At 35.3% G+C, this 20,048-nt stretch overlaps 1 protein-coding gene across 4 annotated transcripts in view; it reads left to right on the top strand.

Moving 5' to 3' along the window:
- Nucleotides 1-20,048, top strand: part of LOC150090305 (protocadherin-like wing polarity protein stan) — a 426,116-nt gene that overhangs the window by 283,361 nt on the left and 122,707 nt on the right. For all 4 annotated transcript variants that reach the window (XM_090389794.1, XM_090389793.1, XM_090389795.1 and 1 more), the window contains 4 exons: nucleotides 3,364-3,465; nucleotides 4,993-5,087; nucleotides 9,524-9,733; nucleotides 14,316-14,502. In XM_090389794.1, coding sequence (XP_090245920.1) covers nucleotides 3,364-3,465; nucleotides 4,993-5,087; nucleotides 9,524-9,733; nucleotides 14,316-14,502 — 594 coding nt within the window. The remainder of the gene's footprint in view (nucleotides 1-3,363; nucleotides 3,466-4,992; nucleotides 5,088-9,523; nucleotides 9,734-14,315; nucleotides 14,503-20,048) is intronic.

The raw sequence follows: 20,048 nt of genomic DNA, 5'->3' as shown, positions 1-20,048 counted from the left end.
TTTTTTTAATGACATCAAATACTGTTACCCTTATCAACAGGAAACATACTCAAATTTTGTGTATGTTTATCTCTTCCTTTAAGTTTGTCTTTATAAAGTCATCCATGAAAATGATCAGCACAAAATCCAGAAATGATTCTTGTACAAGAAAAGTTAATGAAGACTATCATTAATTATTGTCAGTAATATAATATATAATTACACTAGCCAACAATTTTAAACTTTTTTTCGATAACATGAATGAAATCAACTGATTTTGATTAAATTACATGTGCTAGAAACAAAAATGACAGTAGAAAGTTTGTAGCACATCACATTTTCATGTTATCATTTCGTGCTCCTTTTTCCAAAAATCATGAATTTTTACTTTTCTAAATGTACTTGACTACTTTTCTAATATAGAAATGATGACCAGTAAACATTCCAAATGGATAAATAATAACATAATTAAACACCTATTTGGATTTAAGTAAGCAATCAACCCACAAAAGTGGAGGCAAAAATAGGAAATTGTACTACTTACAGTTATTTTTTCCACTTATGAGCAGAATGGTTCTCCCTTACCAGAAACCAGCAATAGTCACCCATCATTGCTGGATCCCAACATCCTTGATATCTCTGCTGCTCCATAGTGTGGATATCTTTGTGGAATCGTGGGGCACCTTCGTAGCCAGGTGGGCAGGAGCAGCAGTGCATAGCACATGCTTCTTGATTAGACTGGGGTTCGAGCCCATGACCACCAAATATGGAGGATGCAGAAAGGTGTCAGAGAATGACCACCGTATATCCCTGGAGCAATATGGCCTTAGTTGCTAATGCTCCTAAAAACCAAATAACAACAACAATTGGTGGAATCGTTCCCCCTAATTGTCACTGACAGATCCCAAGTTGTCTGGAAAGAAGTCCAGGTGTGAATGTAGGAAGTGTATCTTCAGCGGCATTCGGCATCCTAACTTTTGATAGTTTTGGAACAATTCTTCTATAAACTCTTTATATATATAGTTCTCTAATTTTTTATTCCCAGAAAACCTGCTAACAACAGCTCTGAAGGGATTTCTACACAACTAATTCTGTGGCATTAAGATTTCAAATTTTCAAAGATTTCATCCTTCTAATATGTGAGCCTACTAACATACCCTCCTTCAACTTTGCATCACTAATTTTTAGAAACTGGCTTTTTAAGTACTTGAAACCTTCACTATTTTTATCCAGGGCTTTTACTAAATTTTTCATGAGACCCAACTTAATGTGCAAAGGTGGGAGAAGCACCATTTCAGGTTTCACTAAAGCTGTACATTTGCTGTTGAGTTTCCCAGGAACATATTCTTCTCTGATGGGCCATTCCTTCACAATATAATGATGTTCTACTGCTCGACTATTCCATAAACACAGGAAACAACACTACTTATTAAAACCACCCTGTAGTCCAAGCAATAAAGCGATTACCTTTAAATCACCACAGATTTTCCAACAATATTCTTATAGTTTAAGGCATTTAATAATAGCAATATGCTATCATAGGTTTCTTTCTTAGCCACTGAATGAACCACTGGGACCTAAGGTTTGATATTACCATTGTATAACAAAACTGCTTTTAAACTGAATTTAGAAGAATCAATGAATAATCTCCATTCTTCAGGATTGTGTTCAAACTATAGTTCATCCATCAGTCTGTTTAAAAACTTGTAAAAGGTCCACTTCGTGTCTGCAAAGACGCAAAGTGGACCTTTCATTTGATAATAACCCGTAAACTTTTCATTTCAGTTTCTAAACACAGAAATCCTTGTGATTTTTTTCCAGCAAATTCCACTGTTTCAACCTAGATCCTAATAGTTCATCCTGTTGCTTTGAAAGATTTAAATCCCTAACCAAATCATTAAGTACACTTTTCTCAATCAATTGTGGGGTTTGTCATTTTCACAATTGTAACTGGGATCAGCAGACGTTGAGGGGGAGGGGGCAGGTATGAGCTCTAGTGACTCTTGCTCTTCTTCCAGAATAGTGATTTTTTCACAACTAGATGGAGGAATAGGAAGAGGGAGTTCCGGTGTGCGTGGCACTGGGCTTATTGTGTATGGAAGGTTGGGGTATTTTATTTTAACTCTATTTTTCCTTGAAAACCCCTGAGGGTTTCCTTGAGACAGAAATAACAATCTTCTAGGTGACTTGTTGGTTCTCGCCAGATCATCAGAACAGCAAAAGGCATTTTAGAATTGTTCCCCTTCATCCAATCAAATTTAAATAGCACGTTATACAGCACATATATGGTGCCCACCTTTTATCCTGATCACCTACATGACAATTAAAATAAAAATAATAAGCTTTTTTTCACCTTGTCTGTGACTGATCGACATTGCAACATCAATGTAAATTGTCCACAAACATAGCAAAAACAGTTTGGTGGGTTAACGCTTAATTGTGTTTTTGCTTGCTCCATTTCATGAGTTTTTACAAGACCAAAACAGAACTTTAAAACACCACAACCTACCACTAGATCTTACAAATCGAAATTAACCCCAAAAAATGTATATTTAAGGGCTAAGAACAGCTTGTAAGCAAGTTGTCTTTCACAGAGGCACCTGTCTGCTGGAAATATAGTAGGATCCAAACGTGCTACTGCATAATAAGGATTATAGCAATATAACTCAGAGCGGCTCTCCTCAGGACTATACAACTAAAAAGGGGTATTAGTATACCATTAACCAACACAGATATGTCTCCTTTGTTACAATAAATTCAACTGGGAAAGGTACAGAGTGCAATGTTTGATGATTTCGTTGATTTTGAAGCTATTTGACATTATTTTAAAACTGTTTTTGCATTTTTCCAAAAAATGTGACGTTTACGTGATGGAAACGTTTTACTGTGATGTTCATAAGCCTTTAGTATATACAAATTAACAAAAAATGCTTACTTTCACCCATGTTAGCAAAACCTTGTTGACCAGTGTTATTATCTTACTGACTAACTATTATAAATAAGTAACTGTTATAATTCTTTTGTAAAGTATTGAGTGGATTCCAATGTACAAAAAAAGTAACATTACACATCACAAGCAGCTGGCTGATTCTATACTGCAGGGTGTGGGGTCAGTCAGCAGTTAGATCTAAAATGAGAAGTTTTTACCATGTGAACTATTTGTGAACTATAAAGTTTTGAAATTAAAAAGTGTTATACATTTGTATAAGCTTGGATAACAAAGATCAAGAGTGATACATAAGATTAGAATACTGTATGGTCTGAGCTTACTGAAATCTGTTACTAAGAGATCAGTAAGGTTTAAGCTGTTTTTTTTTTTTTTTTTTTTTCCCAAGCTACATATTATAATTTTAATCCATTTATGATATAATTTTTTCTTTTTAGTGGTATATGATGGTTGCCCACAGTCATTTAGTGATGGCATTTGGTGGAAGAGGACATTATTCGATCATGAAACTGTTCAACCTTGTCCTAGAGGTTCACTGGGTAAGTACCACCTGATGTCTGAGTTATTTATTTTTAATTTTTTTTGTTTTTTTTGATCATGGCATGATCTATGATATAGTGCTATTCAGATTTGTAAGTCAGTGCGTTTAGTTATCAGTGGTCAGTAGCCTAGGAGGGCTTCTTCGTAGTCTGTGTGCTTCCAGACATACTCTTTAATACTTTCACTGTCAAGACCACTGTATGATGGCCTCAGGTCTAATGCTTTCATGCAGAGGATGCCAACTGGGCCCTCTGTAGTATTGTTGGTTAATGTAGCAGTATTAATTCTGCCATATGATTGATTTTATTTTGAAAGTTAATATAAAAGAAATTTATTATTTGCAATTATAATATTTTTTGATAAAATTTGTTATGTTTACAAGAAAATCGATGCTCCAAACTTTCAACATTAAAAATTAAGTGACATCTTGGAAAAACTAATAGATTCTCTTGGATTCAACATGAGAAACCATTTCTAGTCACTGCCAAAATAGCAGTCTCAATTTTATTGATGCTGATCTACCAACTCTTGAAACAGTGAATTGTCAGCCTCAAGTTTCTTTCTACCAATTAGGTTAGACTTAACCAGGAAGTTTTGAACTCAGAGGTCTTCACCATCTCCCATACATCACTAAAGTTATTAGTGCACATAGTCACAGATCCAATAAAAATACTTATTTTCTGTTAGATTTTTGTTCCCCATTTGACTGTGCTACTAATCCATGGACACTGTAAAAGAGCTGCAGATTTCTTGCTACTAATTAAAGCTGAACTAGAATGTGAAGATAATGAGGATAAAGTCTGAAATGATCACTAAGGTCTTTAATACGCTTACTCACTAATCTAAACAAAAATTATTTCCTTGGAGCAACTTTTCTTTCAGTTTCAGTCCTCCAATGCTGCTTCAAGTGCATGATAAGACATTACAGTTGACATTACAGGTATACTACATGATGCATTCAGCAGAGAAAGCATTAAACGGTGATTTCTAAATCACAGTATCTTTCTTGAACTTTTTAATAGCAACCCACTATCGAGATATACATAATATAGTGTCAACAATTAAGTTTTCAATTACCAAAAGAGAAAATAAACGTGCAAAAAAAAAAAAAAAAAAGAAATGATAACATTTATAATACTCAAAGAATAAAATTAACATTACAAAAATTTTAATTTTGTCAGAAGGGTGAATTTTAAAAAAGTTTTATTATATTTTGAATGTCAAACTGAAATCCAACTTCACATACCCCATAAATTTTGAATGTGATATAAGTCAGCAGCCACTAAATTTTGAGGAAAGTTGTTTTAAAAAAAGTAATAAGAAATTAGATCTTGATTGAATCTTGTATATGATTTGCTGCCTAAATTTTCATTATGTTGCCCATGAGAATTAGCAGATTTTAATTTAAACTTTTATATATTATATATTTATTCATATATATTTATATATTATCAGTATATACACATAATAATATATATATATTTATCATTAAGAATTATGATCCACATTTTATTTTCTTTTCACAGGAAAGGCATCTCGATACTGTAATCAGAACACAGGCTGGGAAAAACCGGATCTTTTCAAATGTACTTCAGATACATTCCTTGAGCTTGCTGATCAGGTATAGCATTTGAAATGGGTTCATATTCTGTATAATGATGCAGCTTTAATAATATAATTAAAAAAAAATAGATCCTATGATTATTTAAAGTATTCCATAAAATATTTAAAAAGGTTTCATTAATCTATGTATAATGGAACAGAACAATAATAAATGACATAGATGTCAACTATATAGTTAATGAAGAACATTATCCTGTATAAATAATATTTCCAATTTAAAGTCAAATTTAAGGATCTTAAAATAATATGTGCCAACTTGCTGATGTTCGATATTTTGTTGCAACATATTGTTTAAACTGTCCTCTGTTACCACCGTGAAGAACAAAATTTATGTGTTGAAAGTGCATGAAATTTCCATTGAAAGAAATACAGTTCACAACTTTACTTTCCACTATCTATTTTTTAAATTTTTTATTTATTTTTTTTATGCAAATATGAGCTGTGGTGAAAATAGCAGTGGCATATAAACCTTGTCCTGAGAGGGTGTGTCCAGTGGCATATAAACCCTGCCCTGAGCTCACCTTGTGGGTTTATATCTCACAGGTGAGTGAAGAATGCCTTCCTTATAAGTGTTTAGCCTCTTTACAATCAGTCTTTATCTGGTTCCTTATTCCATAGTTTGTCTTGTATCTTATGAAAACTCATTTTTTGTTTTAAGGGCTGGACATTAAAGATAATCTCAACATGAGTGATACTAACAGTAATTCATCTCTTGAGCATCCTAGTTGTGCTGGAAAGTGCTCTATCAAAAAATTGAAGTGGCAGGTAAATATGACTAAGAAGAAGTGAAATCTTGGCAAACAGTATGAAAATGTGAAAACAAGGAAGGTTATGAAAGTGTAAGAGGCAAAGCTCATTGTTGGTGTGGTTTGCATTGATAAAGTGCATAGAGATTAAATTGATAAAATTAGAGGATATGCAGAGTAATTATTTAACAGCAGTCTGACAGCCACAAGTTGACATAAAATTGATTCTTGGACTGCTTCTATTCAGACATGCAGCAGCCTAAAAACATGAAGGATTCCTGGGCCTGAAGTATTGGTTAATTCATCATATATGGACATTGTAGGAATAATGGATACTTGGTACCACTTGGATGTATAGGATACGAAATTTGAATATGGGGAGTGCAATATATACAGAAAGGACACATGGGACAGGAGAGAGGAGTTATGCCATTGGATAAGAAGCACATAGAATCTAAGGTAGTGCATCCAGTTGAAGTGGTTGACCAGTGTAATGTTGAGTCAGTTTGGTGTGAAATAAGCAGTGGGAAAACAAAAATGGGAGTAGGGGTTTAAGTCAAAATATCTTATAATGGAGGATTTTAACTTTCCAGATATTGATGGGAACTTGTGACACAGGTTATCTTCAAGTTTTTATTCACCAATCAGAACATGTGCATGCTGTGGTAGCTGGCAGCATAATTGCAAAACTGTAACCTTGGAGAAATTTTCCAACAAAATTCCATCCTCTTGGTTTTGTGATTGATGAGTGGGTTCTGTACGAGCTGTAACTTCTTTGCTTTCATAAATAGATGGCTGTGTAGCATGTTATCCATTTCCTTGGGTTTCATAAAACTTCCTTGAACCAGCTTCACTGTTTCCTCACTGACTTTTGTTTGGCCACCACCTTTTCCAGGATGATTGCACAACCAAGTACCCTTTATAAATTTTCCATACCATGGCAGGATTGTGGATTTATTTAATAGCTTTTTAAATTATGTTTGAAATTTATGCTAACACTGGTGGCAGACTGCAGCTCATTGAACTAAAGTATGCACCTTCTTGGGGGTTGGTAAATTCTGTCACATTACAGTTTTGCGATTATGCTGCCATTTACTGCAGAGAAAACTTTTCCATATGTTGAATAAAAACTTAAAGATCTCCTCTGTCATCACCTAGATGTATTTTCAGATTTGTATCATGTTCCCTATCCACACTATAACATTTAAGGTTTGTAAATGAAGGTTGTGGATAGCCTGTGTTTATGGATACAGGAAATCCTAATGGGCTACTGTTCAAAATTAATTATGCAGTCCCAGAGTTTTTTTTGAAAAAAATGTATTATAGTTCTATTCCCATACTTTTTTGTATGTACATATCGAGGGTTTAGTGTAAAATAACGTTAACTATAAAATCATTTTGTAGTCAACATTTTTGTAATTAACCAAGAAAAAAGTCATTTGAAATTTTCTTAGTTTACCGGAGTACTTACAGCCCAGGTTAACATGTAAAGTATTAGAGAGATACAGTTCTGTGACATGATATGCATTGTTATTTGTATAAAGTAAAACTAAAGTTATCTAAAAAAAATGCAATGTACTTAACAATATTTGACACTAAACCCTTGATATCACAAACTGAATGCTCTGTACAGAAATTAATACAGTACTGTTTTTTTATTTTTATTTTTTTATTCTGGAAACAACATTTCTCCTTTTGGCTATTTTATTACCTTGCTAAATTGTGTGCATCAGTGGAATTGCATTAGACAGCCCTTATACATTTGTAAACATACCAGCAGCAGTGAGCATATTAACGAGATATTGTGCCAGTTGCTTCATGAGCAATTCATGACCATCTCAAGTCTAGTTAATATTACTGTAATGACCTTGACCTTCACTTGTCTTCATTACAAATGCTCACTGACCAATAAAGATGCACATTTGTCAATTGCCCTCGAAAGTGTCCCATATAGCAAGGTTTAAAATACCAAAAGGACACCTATTGAAGTGTGTGTATCCATATTAGAGAATGTTCATTTTAGAGAGGTCATCTAATTTCTAATACTTCTGGCTGAGACCTAGGCCCAAGTGTCCACAAGAGGTGTCCCTTTTAGAGAGATGTTCATTAAGGGAGGTTTCACTATACTAATTTTGATGAGATATTTTGTGAATTGTGGGTAATTAGGGATTATGAAATGCAAAGTGGGTTTCTGAACAAGTTAATGAAAAGTGTGGAAGTGAAAAGAATGAAGGCCTATCCAGTCTGGTGTTTAAGCCCCAAACAGCCATTTCACTGGATATTGTCGCCTTATTGGTATAAAGCCAGCACCCTGTTTATCTGACAACTCACTGATCATTTTAAATTGATTTAAATGGCATTGGGGATCCTGGTGATATTTGAGGAAAAATAGAAAAGAAAGTAGCATTTTCTTTGCCTTGAAAATGCACTACATTGATAAATAAATTTTTAGTTAATTTTTTTTTGAAGGAAATTAGTATTAGTAGTGGCAAATGATGCAAGGAAGCAAGCTTATACAGCGTCAAAAAAAAAATAAAACCTCTACCCAACTCAACTGCTCATGCCCTCTAATAATTTATCCTAATTCTTCCCTAAATTTATTCAAATTACCCACTTCCAAAACACCTATTGGTAGTTTGTTCCAATAGCCAGTTACTCTCTGGCTGAAAGCAAGTTTTCACACTTTTATTCTGCCACCATCGTTTTCTATTTAATTTTATGTCCCCTTATGCTTTGATGTGTCAAAAGAGTAAGGATGCCATGAGCAGTTAGTTTTCTCAATCCATTTAAAGCCTTAAAAAACTTCAATCAGGTCTCCTAGCAGATGCATAGTTTCCAAGCACTACAATTTGCAGAACCTGCAAATTGCAGTGCTTGGAAAAATGAAGGTTTTGTTGCTAAGAGTACCCTTTTATGTCCTTGAATGATCTAGTCACACTTCTCTGCACCCATTTAAAGAGATCCACATCCTTCTTAAATTGAGGCTTTTTCTCAAGATGCAGCCTAACCATTGCCTTATAGAATGGGGTAATCACCTTCTTAACTCTGGTGGTAAAATTCCTGGAAGAAGGGCTTCCCTAGAAACCTGTCTACACTGCTCAGAAAACTTCATGCAAAAACATGAAAAGCATTACAAAACACATTAAACTTTCTTTGCACTTTAAACTCTAAAAGCATTAGTAGTTGCAAGTTTTTTTTTTTATCAGGTGTCACTATTATTAATAGAATTAACATTGTCATTGTATAATTATTAAATATACAAAGTGTTGTATTTTAAGTTTCAGAGTCTCACTTATTTAAATATTATTGACTTTACAAATGTCATCAAAAGTTTAGTTTTGATGACATTTGTAAAGTCAACAGTTTACTTTTAAAAAAATTCCAGTTTTATTTGTGAAAAAAAAAAAAAAAGGCGAAATTATTTCATGGCTTTGAGCCACGAATTATTTCACTTCATGGCTCAAAGTATGAAGTGAGTATTGTGTGGAGAGAACTTTTTTTTTTGAGAAGCTTACATTTATTTTTTGAATACCCCCATGTGTTTTTAGATTTTGAAACTTTCATAATTTTTAAATTAAATAAAATTATTTGTGATGTAGTACAAAGCTCCAGATAACTATTTCAGTGTATATTGGTACCTCATTGATGGGAAGTAAGTGGTTTATTTATTTATTTTTTTTACTTTCAGCTTTCAGTTATTGAAAGAGATAAGCTGCCACTAAGTACTTATTTGGCCATAAAGATTTCCACAGACTTGAAAATAGCAACCAATGCTACGTCCACAATGTATGGAAGTGATGTACTTATTGTGGATAGACTTATATATCATGTGCTAAATTATGAAACCCAACAAGGTGGTCTCAATCTCACCCACAGACAGGACAGGGATTTCATTCAGGTATGAAAAACCATTATGTAGTAAGCAGTTTAAAAAAATGCAATTTATATATAAATTTGTTTTAAGTGAACCACGCACATAATGCCATAGTTTTGAAAGCAAAAAAAAAAAAAAATTAATATATAATAGTTCAGATAATAATTATTAAGAATTCTAATATTCCAATATAATGATAATAAAACTATCATTATCAGGAAGAACAAATGCAAGAAGAAAAAAGTTTACTGAAGTGATAGGTTTGGCAAGGGAAAACTGAATTTTTCACTTAGATTTGACAGGCAACTTGGGAAAGTGGAGGTAAGTAATGCAACTTGTCTTACATCACAGTTGAGCTGAAACTGATCAACTGTATATGAAGTGTGCCACAAGGAGTTATAATACAAGATATCTTTTCTTTTACATGTGGTTGGATATTTAGTTAATTTAAATGCAATCAGAGTACATTGCATATCATGCGTTTTTTAAAGATGGCCATTTGGTCAGGGAAAAATGCTATCAGGAATTTTTAAAATGCTGATGATAAACACTGGTATGGAGAGTCTTCATTTATTTCAGTATGCCCATGCAAATCATCAAGAAACCCACACAACAGTATTTTGCAACCTCTGCTAGCTCTACTGCAACGAACTAAACACTTTGCTGGCCAATTCCAAATTCATCTGCAAGCTTGGAAACATTTTCACCTTTTTTCACATCTTTTAATAATTTACAGTTTCTTTTCCACTGTTAAAACAACTCGTTTTCATTTACTTGACATTTTTAGTGGTTGAAGTGTAAGATAAATATTACATACAACACACAGCAAGCACAGAAACAAGCTTTAGCGATGTTTAATAGAGAAATGTGATTAGGTTACATTTGTATGTTATTTGGCATTAGGAATGCAGCACGTGTTTCAAGACACTTGACTTCACATCTGTGGGTGTAAAAACATCTGACATGATTTACCAGGTGGCAAAACTAGAGACGTGACAGTGATTCCCTGTATGCACTTTATGAATCCACTCATACAGATAAATAATATTCTTTAAACTTTTGTTAAAAATAAAACTATGTACATATACAAGACCATGGTTAATCTGACTTTACAGATAATTGAGTCCTGGATAACTGATGTTTTACTGTATATTTTTAGATAAATCAATTTTTAAAAAATTAAAAAAAAAAAAAAAAACCCAAACACGAGAGGTATTAGAACCTGTACTACTTAGTACCATGAATGGGGGTGGAGGTTGAGAAGATGAAAGAAGATATTTGTCGACATTAGACTTGAACTTCTTTAGACTGTAATTTTCAGGAAATACAAATGAAGAAAGGTTGTTCCAGAAAACTGCAGTTGAATGAACAAACGAGGAAGATGAAAAGTTGGTTCTGTGAATTTGAAGTTGGACAGCAAATGGGTGTTGGCTGGTGGCAGCAAGTGTTCAGACTATTTTGAAAGAGATAACGAGAATTATAGAAGCTAATTCAGAAGAACAGTGCCCATGGAAATATCTGTAGAAAAGGCATGCAGCAGACAGTACATCCATGAGACGGAGAATGGAGAGACCCTGTTAGAGATGAGTCGTTAATTAACCTAACTGCCCTCTTCTGAATGGAATCTAGAAGCCTGAGATGTGGGAACAATATTCCACGGTTGGGCGGATTTGCGATTTGTACAGAGCGAACAGCTGTTTGGAAGAAAAGTTGTGCCAAGAACGAAAGAGAAAACCAAGTTTTTTAGATGCAAAGTAAGCAATATTTGTAATGTGCTTGTGCCAAGAGGGATTAGAAGTCAGCGTAATCCCCAAAAGAGATATTATCTTGCCTAGAAATCGGAGTGTCACCAAAGATAAGCATATGAGCAGAAAAATCCTTTTTGCAAGATATAAGGTGGGACTGAGTTTTAGAAGGATTGAAATCAACTAAGTTGTCTTTACCCCACTGGAGATTGGCATTTAAAGGATTGGTAGCAGATATTCAAGAAGTTGAAGCTGGTTGAGCAGGGTGAGGTTTCTCAAACTGGAAAGTGGAATGCAATGTGCTATCATCAGCAAAACTATGGATAGGATTTCCTGGCAATCAAAGAAGGTCATTAATATACAGAAGAAAAGAGTGGGGGAAAGAACTGAACCTTGAGGGACACCAGCATTAGGGGAGAAGTTAGAAGACAGAGAGCCATTTACCATCACCCTCAATGAGCGGTCAAAGAGAAAACTGGATAATCAATTACAAAAAACAGTTGACAAACCATAAGATGGAAGCTTGTTTAGAAGACCTTTATGCCAAAGGCCTTTGAGATGTCAAGAGCAACTGCTTGTGTTTCTGCGAACCTTTCCATTGAGTTTGTCCATAAATGGGTAACATAAGCCAGAATATCACTGGTGGAATCCATACTAGCGATCGTTGATCAGATGAAAGGTTTCTAGGTAGTTTAAGAGTTAGTGATTAATTGATTTCTCCATTACTTTAGAAAGAGTAGAAGTAACTAGTGGGATGATAATTGGATAGGAAGGATTGTCACCCTTTTAAGGAACTGGCTGGATATGAGCAAATTTCCAAGCAGAAGGAAAAACACCTTTGGAATAAGAAAGTGAAAAAGGCAGCAAAGAACAGGAGTATGTTCAGGAGCACAGGTTTTGAGAACAAGTGGAGAAATATCATTAGGACCTGGAGCTTTCTTAGCACCAAGATTCATCAAAATCCTTCTGACATCCTTTTGACAGAAGACCACAGGAGGCATTGAATGGAGCATGCTGGGAATGGTGGGAGGTGTTTTACCAAGATCATTAATACATGTGTTGGAAGAAAAATGGGATGCTAGCAGTTCAGCTTTATCCTTCTGTTGAAGTGACAATAGAACCATCTGGTTTTGACAGAGGTGGGAGCAAAGATGGGCAAAAGTTGTGGACAATAGCTTTGGCAAGAGACCAGAATGCTCTGCTACCATTAGGGCAAGAAGCAAGTTTTCTGTTCTTAGCCTGTTCAAAATCTAATTTGAACTGATTAATAACTGTTTTACAATTGTTATGAGCTTTTACGTAGGCAGAAAATGAAACTGAAGAGTTGGAAACAAGCCAATTACGATTTGCAACATTCTTCTCTTGAACAGCCTTAGCAGATTTATTGGAAAACCAAGGTTTAGATAAAGGAAGAGATGTTAAAGTGGTGTGTGGAATAAAGGATTCCATTTTTCCAAGAATAATTTCACTGACACGATCTCAGCAAACGTTGACATCAGAACTTTTGAAACACTAATCCGACCAAGGAAAAGAAGAAAAGAAATCTTGCAGGTCATCCCAGTTTGCATTCTTGTAATGCCAAACAACACTAGGTTGGGAATAGCCATGAGATAAAGGCTCCAATGGAGAAGAGACAATCAAGTTGTGGTCTGAGGTGCCTAAAGGACCACTCACTTTGACCGTGTACTTGGAATGGTTGTTTATGAGAAAAAAATCAAGCATGCTGGCTGTATGATTAGGACTGTCCAGTTTTCTAGTAGGTAAATGAACAATCTGTGCGAGGTCATTAGTAGTTTCAAAAGCCTCAGCATCTCGACCGGCTGGGCCGAGATTTGTCCTTTTGCAGTGCGATGGAACACAACAATCGACGTGGTGCACTAAATCAAACTAAACATTTGGTCTCTTTTTTTTTTTTTTTCTGTTTGAGTGGTAAGTGACAGTGGGGGTTGCAAGATAATAGGTACACTAACCTCCCAATGATGACTTATAACACCAGATCTTGTCGCTTATTTACGACTTGCAAAATATCTGTTTATACCTAGTTAGTATTCTAGTTAGTACTTAAATTTTATGATTTCTGGTCGATTCCTTTTTTTTTTTTTTAATTTGGTGTCTCGAAGTGTCCTGGTTAATCCAATCCCAGTAAATCAAGTGTCTGCTGTACTTTATTATTACCATATTTAATGTTGGTAATGTCTTACTGTGTGTTTAATTTGTCAATTAAACTTTATTATATGTATATACGTACAATAAAATCACGTTATATATGGGGTCAGCAGGTGTTTGCTTATATCTGCTGTTTCAGCTATCCACGGTAGGCCTTGGAATGTATCCCACGTGGATACGGAGGTTTTACTGTAGTTTAAAATAGTGCACTTTAAATTTTATTTTTTATTCTGGAACTATATTAGTTATTAAGAACAAATAATATATTTAGTAATAGCTTCTTATCCAAAATATATATAATTTTTTTAGATAAGAACCTACTTTATGGCTGTACTTCAGTACCACAAAGTGGTTGAAAACGAAGCTTAAACCAAAATTCTATGAAAAATTAATATAGTTATGGGCATTAACATAGGTATGTAGTTTATCTTTTACACGGATATCGAGCCGTAATTAAATTTTTTACAGCTTCACTTCCCCAGTTCAAAATAATAATACAAATCAAAACCGAAGACCATATTGGAGGAATGTTAAAATTCATTCTAACATAATTTTAATTGATATTTTAATTTTTAAATTTTTTTATTTTTGGTTGCTAGAATACTACAATGTACCCACTAGAGGGTTAAGCAGATCATATTAAGTTGTTTTCAGATTTTTATAAAATGATAACCTTAGCATATTTTATTGTTTAGAATCTGGTATTTGCAGTAAGCAGTGTGTTGGAACTGAAGTACTATGAAATATGGGAACGAATTGCATCGCTAACAGGTAGTGGCCCAGAACAAATGTTATTGATGTTTGAAAGATATGGAAACACTCTTATCAAAAACCAAGGAGACACCTTCACGGATCCTTTTGAAATTTTTGCCAAAAATATGGGTAATTATCATATTAGATTCTGTAATTTTTTTAAATATAAATAAAAAATAAATTTTGTTTATACTTCAGGATGACCACATGGTCAGAGGAGTTAATAGTAAGTCACTGCATCTTAATAATACTGGCCAAACTTTATATTTTATACATGAAATATGATTGATCATATTTAATTAATATAATCCGGATTTTTAAAATACTGAAAGGTTTTAAATCATGATTCACAGTGTATCATTTAGAGTGCAACCCAATTTACAAATCTTACACAGGCAGAAATTATGGCATCATTGTCCATACATTATCAAAACTATTGAATATATTTTGTTCACTATATTGGCCTTGAATTTTGTATCTAGAATGATAAATCTTATATCATTGAAAAAGTAACCTGGAATCAGGTTTATGATATTAACCAAAATAATGAGTTAAATTTTTAAAAAATAAAAATTAAAATTAACTGTTGCATTTGTGCAAATGATTAACTGACATACATTTTAATCATTAGCATTACCATTAGTAGAAGCATACGATGCAAGAAAGCAAGCTTATGCAGCATCAGCCAAATAAAAAACCTCAAATTTCACCCCTCCATTCATTCCAAGCCTGTCCAGCTCAGCCTTGAATTTATTTAGGCTATCAACTTCCACAACAAAAGATGGAAGTCTGTTCCATCAATCAACCACCCACTGGCTAAAGGCAAATTTCCGCACATCTGTTCTACAACTGTCTTTCCTCAGTTTGTCTGTGCCCCCTCAGGTTCTTAATCTGAGCAAGAATTCCATCAGAATTCAGCTTGCTCATCCCATTCAAGGCCTTATACACCTCAATCAGATCGCCTCTCAGGTGCCTACTCTCCAGGTATTGCAATTTGCAGAACTTAAGCCTTTCTTGGTAAGAGCACTCCTTTGTTCCCCTCACCAATCTTGTTGCCCTTCTTTGTACTTGTTCTAGCAACTCTACATCCTTCCTAAAATGAGGCCTCCAGACCTGTACACAGTACTCTAGGTGTGGCCTGACCATTGCCTTGTATAATGGGATAATCACCTCCCTGTCCCTGCTAGCAAAATTCCTATATATCATTGACAAGACTCCATGACCTGCCCTAGCAGCCCATCCGCACTGCTCGGCAAACTTCATATTCGACTGCACAATTACACCCAGGTCTTTTTCACTTTCTGCTTTCCTGAGTGTAGTACCACACAGTTGGTATGTTTTTCTTTGGTTATTGCTACCCATATGCAGTACTTTGCATTTGTCAATGTTAAACTTCAGTTGCCACTTCACAGCCCATTTGCCTAACTTATCTAGATCCAGTTGGAGTAACATACTGTCTTTAATGTCATTAACAACCCTGCCAACCTTTGTATTATCTGAAAACTTGGACATTAAACCTGATATACCTTCATCAATATCATTGATATGATATTGTTAATATTATTGATCAAGAAGGCAGATTTAGAATCAAGGAAAGCCTGCACCAGAAGTATTGTCTATCAAGAGGTGTTATTAATTAGTGCATTCTAGCAAAAGGTGCTACCAATAATCAAACTAAAATTCAAGAATTGTTTTTAATGATATTGCTAATTCTCATTTTTAAATAACTTTATTTTTTTATTGATTAACAACAGTTACTCATATCTTTAATTTGTTAATAAAATATTTTTGAAAATTTGACTATTGAAATGAAAGATATTTAAGAACATGCGTAAATGTTAGGTGTTGCTACTATAGTTATAAGTTTAGTATTCTTTTAAAAATAATCCATATGCAAGGCATCACTTTAAATCTTACTCAGCAATACACTGGGTTAGGTCAACTTGTATGCACATATAATTGTTTCATATCAGAGTGATATAATATACACTGAGTGATCACTGAATTATGACCACCCCTATGAAAACTGAATGCGACCCGTTGACCATGTGAGATATGAGAGTGCAGAGTTAGTTGACCTACGTAGTATAGATAAGGTGCCAGTGGTTCAGTAGGTAGTAAAGTTCCGAGGGTGATGGGTAAAAGGAAGGATTTATCGGACTTTGGTAAAGGACAGATTGTGGGTGCTCAATGAACTGGTGCCTCGATTTCCCAAATGGCTGAACTGGTGGGGTGTTTGAGAGGCGCCGTAGTTAAAGTGTACCAGGACTGGTGTCAAAATGGTCAAACAATGACCCGATGGCAGAACTGCAAAGGTCAGCAAAAGGTTGATGTTTGAGGTGAGCGCCGGGTCCAACGACTTGTACAGGCGAACAGGCACAGCATTGTTGAAGAGTTGACTACCCAATACAACATGGGCCAACCCAGAACAATATCTGGCATGACAATGCTTCACACGTTCGTATGTATGGGCTATGCGAGCAGACAACCGCGCCGTAGCAGACTACGGCACCTCTCAAACACCCCACCAGTTCAGCCATTTGGGAAATCGAGGCACCAGTTCGTTGAGCACCCACAATCTGTCCTCTCCTAACCAAGGATCATCAGTGTAAAAGACTTGCCTGGTGCAAAGAGCATGCAAGTTGGACCTTAGAAGACTGGAAGAAGGTATGCTGGTCAGATGAGTACGTTATTTACTCCACACCATGGGTGGTCGTGTACGGATTTGGCATCAACAACATGAGGCTCTTGATCCATCATGCATGGTATCAAAAGTGCAGACCAGTGGAGGTGGTTATATGGTGTGGGGCATGTTTCACTGGCAGGAACTTGGACCCCTGGTGCATGTGGAACAACGTATCAGTGGTTTCTGCTGTCGTCAACCGCTTGCTGACTATGCGCTATGTTACACTTTTTCCCGAATGGCGATGGTGTCTTCCAAGATGACAATGCACCGAGCCATCGGGCACTTGTTATGCAGGAATGGTTTGAGGGACACAGTTCTGACATCCAGCATATCGATTGGCCTCCACTGATATCAATCCCATAGAGCACTTGTAAGTCACTATGGAAAGGCATATCAGGCGTCTAGAAACACCAATCACTTCCATACCTGCATTGCTGACCACATTACACTCAGCTTGGTTGGCCATAACCTCCTGAACGCTTCCGACATCTTGTTGAATCAGTGCTGCATCAGATAGCTGCTGTACTAAGGGCAAAAGGAGGACCTATGAAGTATTAGGTAGGTGGTCATAATTCAGTGATCACTCAGTGTATAACACTAATATCATTTTTAATTAAATAGCATCACTAAAAAAATTAATAATTTTAAGTCAAATACAAAAAAGTTGGGAATAATACTGTTATCTATTAGTATTCTTAATCACTGGAAAGAACAATGCATCCCCAAGACAACAAGGCAGAATAATATAGAGTTTTGGGGTAAATTCTAGAATCATTATTAATAATAATAATAATTTTAGAATTTACCCGAAATTTTCCAGCAAGCCGCAATGATAATACTGTTATCCACGACTTATCAGCAGTAGAATAAAAATATTAATTTGGCCACTAAGCTGAGGTCAGACTTGAGGGTACATGTTTTTTTTTTTTTTTTTTTCTTGTTAGTTGTTGGCGCATCAGCTTCTGTGGCCATAATGCACCTCCCAAAGTTTTTTCATTTTACTGTGATCCAAACCCGAGGCGGGAATCGAACCCACAAAGAGCCAATAGCCATATGGCGATCTGAAGAGGGCACTCTAGCCCTCTTCACCTTTAAACCTACTTCCTTGGGGGGAGGGGGGACATTTTCATTCTCCTCTCCTCTCCACCCTATATCTTCTACTCTGGTGGGACATGGGCATGTCCCACTGAAAACTGGGGCTACCTACTCTATTGGCCCCATATTTCTGTCTTTCTCCCCCAGCCTTCTGCCTCCCCCCCCTCTCTATCTATACGCTAGCGAAAGCCCTACCCAAAAACTTAACATATCTAAATTACCTTACGCCCATAACTTGGCCTAGCAAAACTAAGCGATTCTACCCCTACGTCGACGCGTTTCTGTCTTTTTTTTTTTTTTTTAAGGTCCTAGCCGCCGAAATCTCAGGAAATTAAGTGGCAGGACCTGCCAGAGTGAAACAGACTACTGGGTTCCTGGTCTGCCTCCACGGGGCGTAAGTGGGACAACGTTGGGCCTCAGTAGGGGCCCAGCGGCTAAATGACCAGATGAACAACGGTACAAGGCATCACACATATACAAAGTCCATACACTTTTAAATCTCTGGCTTTTCCAGTCAACTGGTTCACCCACAATGTAAACTACGCGGAGATGGGGGGAACCCCTTGTGCCGTTTGACCCTAAACACACTTACACTTACACTAACCTTTGGGTTGCCAGACATGCACTTTACCTACCTGGCTAGCCAGGTCAGCTTCTACACATGTTTAAGTTGACCATGATATGAGCCCACATGACTGCAAAAATGATGATGTTCTTTTATTCTCATTGTTGATTCCTGTGATTTTGGGGTCATTAGCAAGTAACACAGATCATTAACAAGATCATTAGCAAGTAACACAGACCATTAACAAGTAACATACGGTAGCAGAGGCATACGATGCAAGAAAGAAAGGTTACAAAAAAAAAAAAAAACCTCCCATTCCACTCATCTATTCACTTCAAATGCTTATCCAGCTCAGTCTTAAATATATTTAAGCTATCAACTTCCACAACAAGAGATGGAATGTTCCAGCAATCAACTACCCTCTGGCTAAAGGCAAATTTCCGCAAACGTATTCTATAACTGTCTCTCCTTAATTTGAATATATGCCCCCTCAGGTTCATAATCTGAGCAAGAGGAAGAATTCCATCAGCATTGAGCTTGCTCAACCTGTTCAAGGCCTTATTCACCTCAATCAGATCACCTCGCATGTGCCTAGTTTCCAGGTGCTGCAGTTTTCAGAATTTAAGTCTATATTGGTAAGAGCACCCCTTTGTTCATCTCGGTGTATAAATGGAAAATTCATTCATAACATAGAGAAGTGTATTATCTAATTATCCTTTTTTATTAATTTACTAAGAGATCTTATAAAAGTAGACATTAAGTGATTTTAACTATATTTAAGGTATTTTCCTACATGTTTTATTGATTCCATCTTGATTTCCAAATTGGTATGATTTTTCGCAAAGAAATGAACTTCCATGACTTTGACTCTCTGGGTTTCCATTTCATGAGCTTTTGTTTTTCATAATTATGACTTACTTGTTATGACTTACCTGTTACTAACATGTGATTATAGTATTAAATTTTATTTTTAGTGAATAATTCAAGGTCCAAAGAAACTTTTATTTAATAATGCACAGAAAAAGTGTAATGTTTTTACACTACTGTTAATATTTTAAAGAATTCACCTTATAAAGTTTTAATAAAGGTGATAGCAAGACTATCTCCATTACAAAAAGAAATATATGTACCTTTTTTAATCATCTTCTATATCATAGAAAAGGTGTGCTCCTTTTTGTAATGGGGTTAATTTTTAATTTTCTCTCGATTTTCTTATCTTTCTACTACCTATGCTTTATTAAAACTTTATGAGGTGATTCTGTATAAGAATTAAGTTATATATATATATATATATATATTATTGAATTATTCATAAACTTAAAAATCAAA

The sequence above is a fragment of the Mastigoproctus giganteus genome, chromosome 2 (genome assembly GCF_048544385.1).
Source record: "Mastigoproctus giganteus isolate SK-2022 chromosome 2, ASM4854438v1, whole genome shotgun sequence".
Taxonomy (NCBI): domain Eukaryota; kingdom Metazoa; phylum Arthropoda; class Arachnida; order Uropygi; family Thelyphonidae; genus Mastigoproctus; species Mastigoproctus giganteus.
Note: the sequence above shows the minus strand (reverse complement) of the source record. Positions and strands in the feature narration are given on the sequence as shown.